Source organism: Theobroma umbraticum, unplaced genomic scaffold, assembly GCF_002168275.2.
Source record: "Theobroma umbraticum cultivar Fairchild unplaced genomic scaffold, ASM216827v3 scaffold_67.0, whole genome shotgun sequence".
Classification (NCBI taxonomy): Eukaryota; Viridiplantae; Streptophyta; class Magnoliopsida; order Malvales; family Malvaceae; genus Theobroma; species Theobroma umbraticum.
In genome coordinates this window covers 236,000-241,616 of record NW_018397262.1, presented here as the reverse complement: position 1 = coordinate 241,616, position 5,617 = coordinate 236,000, and the positions used below count along the sequence as shown (strand labels likewise).

Here is a 5,617-nt window from a genome sequence, read left to right as displayed (position 1 = left end):
CTATATAAAAAAATTATCAAGATCATCCTTTAATTTATATCATTTGAGTTACCAAACTATTTAATTATTTTAAATGTGATGACATTGTTAAGTTTGAGGGACGAAATACTGATCTTGTAGTGTCATTAGCATCCTTGTGGGCTTACTTATTTCTTGATTGTTTTTTCTTCTCTTCTTTTACAAAATTACAATTATATTTGCTTTTGCAAGAGTATTCAAAGCCCAATAACAATTCTATTCATTGAAAAAAATAAATAAAAAAATCAAGCATGAAAATCAAATGTGACTGCTCAACGTAAAAGAGGAAACCTTCTTCCTTTCTTTTTTTCGTTTATTTCAGGAATGTACTGCTCCTATAGCCTACTGATCAGAAATATAACCTTCTTTCTTTACTTTGTGATCTCAAAAGTATAGCAAAAATCCTTGAATACACATTATCTCTATATACACTTGAAGTGATAATGGTTAGCAATTGTTTTGTTTTTCTGGTCTTATAACCACCTACAATATGCTAAGTAGCTTACAACAAATTATTTACAATTACAGTACATAAAAATCCAATAAAAGACGGGGAGCTTCCAGGAGCTTACTTAATGCATTGAAACATGGAAAAGAAGATTCTGCGGTCTCTCTCATGATGATAGAGAACTCATCTGCATGAATCTTTCAGCCTCCTCAAAGCGACCGAAAATATTAAGAAGTTCAATGATTATAGAGTAATGTTCTTCAGATGCCTTGAGTTCATATTTACGGGTCATTAGCCTGAATAATTGGCAAGCCTTATCAACAAATCCAGCCTGTCTGCAAATTGAAAAAACCACTTTGAAAGTGAAATGGTTTGGAGTGAAACCGCCAGCTGCCATTTGATGAAAAAGACTAATTGCATCTTCACAAAAATCATTACATCCATAAGCCTCTATAATGGCAGTCCACGTCATAGAACCCTTAACAGGGACTGCATCAAAAACTAGCTTTGCACTGCTAATTAATCCACAACTACCATACATCTTGACAATCTCTGCAGCAACAAAAGGAATTGATTCAAAATCTTTCTTCAAGACTTGTCCGTGAATCTCCTTCCCAAGCTTTACAGCTCTAAGCTCACTGCAAACATTCAACATCCTTGCCATTGCCACTGAGTCTGGCCTGTGTTTTGAGGACTGCATTGACCTAAACACACTGAGTGCTTCATGCAAACGCCCACTCTCAACATAGGACTCAATCATGGCTGTCCATGAAATCACATTCCTTGCCTCCATACCGTTAAACAATTTCAAAGAATAATCTAAAACACCACATTTGGAGTACATAATCATCAGAGAAGTGGCAATAGACACATTGGGCAAGAAACAATTCTTTACAGCATAAGCATGAATCTCCTTCCCATGACTCAGAGCCCTCAACTCTGCACAAACGGGAAGAATCGTGGCAACCGTGACGACATCAGGCTTGAACCCTTCCTGCTGCATCCAAACAACTGATCTCAAAGCCTGGTCAAGCCTCCCATTTGATACATATCCTGACATCAAAGCAGTCCAGGAAATCGTATTCCTTTCTCTCGAGCAATAAAAAACTCGTCTGCCAGCACCCATATCACCACACTTGCAATACATATCAACTAAACCAGACTGAATAACCAACTGCTTGGAATAACTCTTCGTCTTAACTACATAAGCATGGACCTCCTGGCCTAGTTTCAGTGCCCAAGCTTCCCCAATCACTGGAAGAATGGTAGTTAGTATAACAGAATTTGGATATATCCCTGCTCTTATCATCCATCTAACATAACTCAAAGCTTCCTTTTGCATCCTATTATGTGCGAACCCCGCAATCATCGTCCCCCACAAAACTATATCTCTCTCAGGAATTTCCTCAAACACACGGCACGCTAGCTTAATCTTCCCGCATTTAAAATAAAAGTCAACCAAACCAGTCCTAAGCATTGAACTATCAATGAAACCATTCTTAATCAAAAGGGCATGCGTCTTTAAACCTTGTCTAAATGCTGATGCACCAGCGAAGCTCTTAAGAACAGTAGAGAAAGTGTAGACATTCAATTTGACTGCCAACAATCTCATTTCTGAATACGTAGAAAGCACATCCAAATACCGTTTCTTACCCGATATAACAGTACCTCTAAGCAAAGCATTCCAAGAATGAACATTCTTGCTAGTACAATCATCGAATACCCTTAGGGCATCTTCGATGGAGCCACAAGAAGTGTACATATGAGCAAGTTTGGTACGTAAAAACTCATTGTTTTCGAGCCCGTTTGTTCGAATATGAGCGTGGATTTGCCTCCCATCGGGTAAGGATTTGGAACGAACGCAAGCGGCAAGAAGAGAAGAGAAAGTGGTGGGATTTACAGGGATGCCCTGCTGGTCTACGTAGTCTAAAATGGCAAGGGCTTCTTTGAGCTTGTTTTGTCTAGCGAATCTTTGGATGTCTCTGTAAATGGCATGTGGGTTCTTGGTGTGGAGTGGTAACGAGGATGGGAATGCGTTTTTCTCAAAGAATGGTGGTGGGTTTCTTCTGTGGGCAATCTTGATTGGGTTTTTTTGGGGTTTCGGTGGGGATCTTGCGGAGGCTTTTATTCTGGAGAAATGATTGTTCCTGTAGAAGAGAGGATTTGGAGGGGAAGAGTGAAGACAGAAGGAAAGGGAAGATAACTGGTTGCATTCCATGGCTTCTTTTTTAAATGAAGATTGATGGAGGAGAAGGCCAAAGATTCAACCGGACTGCAACTTCAATTGTGCCTTTGCTCAAGCATGGTTTGTTCGTGGCAATAAGTAGGAAGGAGGAAGGGAAATCATTCCAAATAAAAAAAATCGACCCAAGTTCAATTATAATAATTTTCAAAGCATTTGATTTTACTTAATTATTAAAACTATATATTTCACTTTCCTTTAATTTTTTTGATTTTTAAAAATAAAAAGTGAACCTTAATTTTGATGAACTAATATATTTAATTTAATCATTAATAAAATTAAATACATTTGAATTTAAAAAAAAAATCAAATATATTTGAATTTTAAAAAAGAAGTCAAATATATTTGAATTCATAGTTCGAAGAGAAACAGGAAACTTGTTGAGAAACCTATATATATTAGATTTCACATTACTCAAGTCAAAGTTCAAAGGCTGAAGAGAGAGAAACAGGAAATTTTGTTCTTCTCACACTCAATGACCAAACAGCTTGAACTTGATCACTCTTTCCATCAATCAACCATGACAGAGCTTCTACTCTCTCCAACCCATGACGAACTCGACCATGTCTACCTCTATTTCGATCATTCAACCTCGACATATGTTCCACCTGGTTTTCGCTTTGCTCCAACCGATGACCAGCTCATTCTCCATTACCTCTCCAACAAGGTCAAAGGAGAGCTTTTACCTTCTGAAGCCGTCACTGACTGCGAAATCTACGGCCACCAAGACAAGGAGCCCTGGAAGATTTTTAGCATGACCTCACCCAGAAAGTTCTACGTTTTCACTAAGCTTAAGAACAAGGGTAAGGGAAAAAGGATTGAACGTACGGCTGGTCGTGGGACTTGGAAAGGACAAAGAACCGATCCAGTAAAGGATTCTGACGGTAATCATATAGGGTTCAAGAAGCTTTTTGTGTTTGAAGGACGGTGCCAAACAATGTCAATGACATTGGCTCATGCACGAGTATCTCTTCTAACCCAAGTAAGTTTCCTACCTATCTTATCACCTCCATTGCATGCTTTTGTATGATGATGACCATATTTATGCAAACCCCAACAGTACTGTTAACCATTTATATTTCTTTCTCTTGTAGAGTGATTATGTCCTTTGCGCAATCAGAAACAAAAAGCCACTGAATCCACTGCTGAACAAGTTGGATATGATATGTTGAAGGAAATGAAGCCATGAAGAGGAGCCTGAAGAATGCATTGGGCAAGACCAAACTCTGATGAGTGAGCAGGCTCAAGCCACCAATACTTGCATAAATAACCAACACACCAACACTCAGGAGTTGAGAAAAAGAGCTCTTGAAACTGAAGAAGATGAGACACAACAGAAGAGGATGAGGTTCAGCAAGTCAGTCCAAGACAAGCAAACTTGTTTCACGAGAGCAGCAATACCAGTATCTACTTTAGCATCAGACAAATCACAGGGTGAGGAAGGAATGACAGCTGAAAAACTTGAACAAGAATGGGTGCTCGAAGGCTTTGAAGACCAAAATTTGGATGAGCTGCTGGAGGCCACCAATGCTCAAGAATACCAGCAACAAGGAGAAATGATGAGATTTAGCGACAACTGTGTGATGGAAGACATGTACAAGCCGTATTCTTTCACTGCAGCGGCAGAACCAGCATTGGGCTTTGATTCAGAATTCTCTTATTCTAATCCTCAACCTTGCACCTTACTTGACCATTGCCCTCCCTCTTTACCAGACAGCAGCATGGCCAACTAGTCTGCTTGAGCTCGTGGGCTAAGTGTAGCATATTTTCCAAAGCATAAGGTGGAAGGCAAAGCCTTGCTCAAGATTAAATTAATGATGTAACTCTTCTTTGATTATATATATATATATATATGTATATGGTTTGTCATTCATTCTCAGGTTCTAGTCCCTTTTTTTGATTAATAAAATTGCTTCCAAATTTCGGTAAACTATATATATATATATATATATATAAATTATTCGAGACTCAACTCAATAATTATTAATTTATTTAAATATATAAGTGATTCATATTACAGAGTGAATACAGCAAACAGACAAATGTACATCTTTGCTGTGACAAGCTTCTGCATACATGTTGCTTTTTTGCCAATTTCTTGCTCTCATGGAGTTTTACACAAGAGAAACTAACCATGTTCGAAAAGCTCAATAGAGAGACCTACTCCTCCACAATGGAAAAAGGGTTTCCCCTGATAGAGAAGCAAATGAAAGCATAATTAGTAATCAATCTTTAGCTTTCTATTGGTTTATCCTCATTCATAGCTAATAATTAGACAATCAGCATTAATCCAATATATTAGGATTCTTACCAGCCACCATGGCTTGAGAAGTACTCATTATCCAATGAAATAGCAAGAGCAACAGTAACAGCTCGCTCTGATAGAGTCAGTGGACAGGTGAATTGCAATCTCTAATACAGTAATTCACACCATGCTAGCAGGGCCAGCCTTTGAGATGGGATCAGAGCACTCCCAAAGCGGATAACATACTTACCAGCATCAGTGAAACTAACAAATTTTATTTTCCGTAACTAACTGAAACTTAGCTAGAAAACAATAGTGTAGGTTAGCATAAACCTGTCCATGACATATCAAACTGTAGCCTCACACATCTGAATTTTGCAACAAGAAATTAGAACCTATAATGATGATATAGACCCAATCCCAGCCAAAATATTGCCACACTCTATTGCCTTAATTTTCCAAAAACTAAGTAATTCTAATCGATATGAAATTTTCTTCTTTTCTTCCTTCCATTGAACGTTTTCAGGCCCCATTCACCATTTGCATAAACCACACTATTAATTTCTAAAATGGGGAAAGCAAGTTGAACCAAACAGCATCCAAGCTGGCTAGGGTTATTAACACAACTCACAACCTCCCCTTGTCTCGCTTCAGAAACCAGATC

At 38.3% G+C, this 5,617-nt stretch overlaps 2 protein-coding genes across 2 annotated transcripts; one reads left to right on the top strand and one right to left on the bottom strand.

The window, feature by feature from the left end:
* Positions 1 to 556: 556 nt before the first annotated feature.
* LOC110419442 (Pentatricopeptide repeat (PPR-like) superfamily protein) lies at positions 557 to 2,843 on the bottom strand. Its single transcript, XM_021432496.1, has one exon. The coding sequence runs from the start codon at positions 2,682 to 2,684 to the stop codon at positions 633 to 635; it is 2,052 nt and encodes a 683-aa protein (XP_021288171.1). The 5' UTR covers positions 2,685 to 2,843; the 3' UTR covers positions 557 to 632.
* Positions 2,844 to 3,183: 340 nt separating this feature from the next.
* On the top strand, positions 3,184 to 3,880 carry LOC110419563 (NAC domain-containing protein 2-like). Its single transcript, XM_021432659.1, has 2 exons — positions 3,184 to 3,690; positions 3,803 to 3,880. Exons 1-2 carry the CDS (start codon positions 3,184 to 3,186, stop codon positions 3,878 to 3,880), a joined length of 585 nt encoding a protein of 194 aa, XP_021288334.1.
* The last annotated feature ends 1,737 nt before the right edge of the window (positions 3,881 to 5,617 follow it).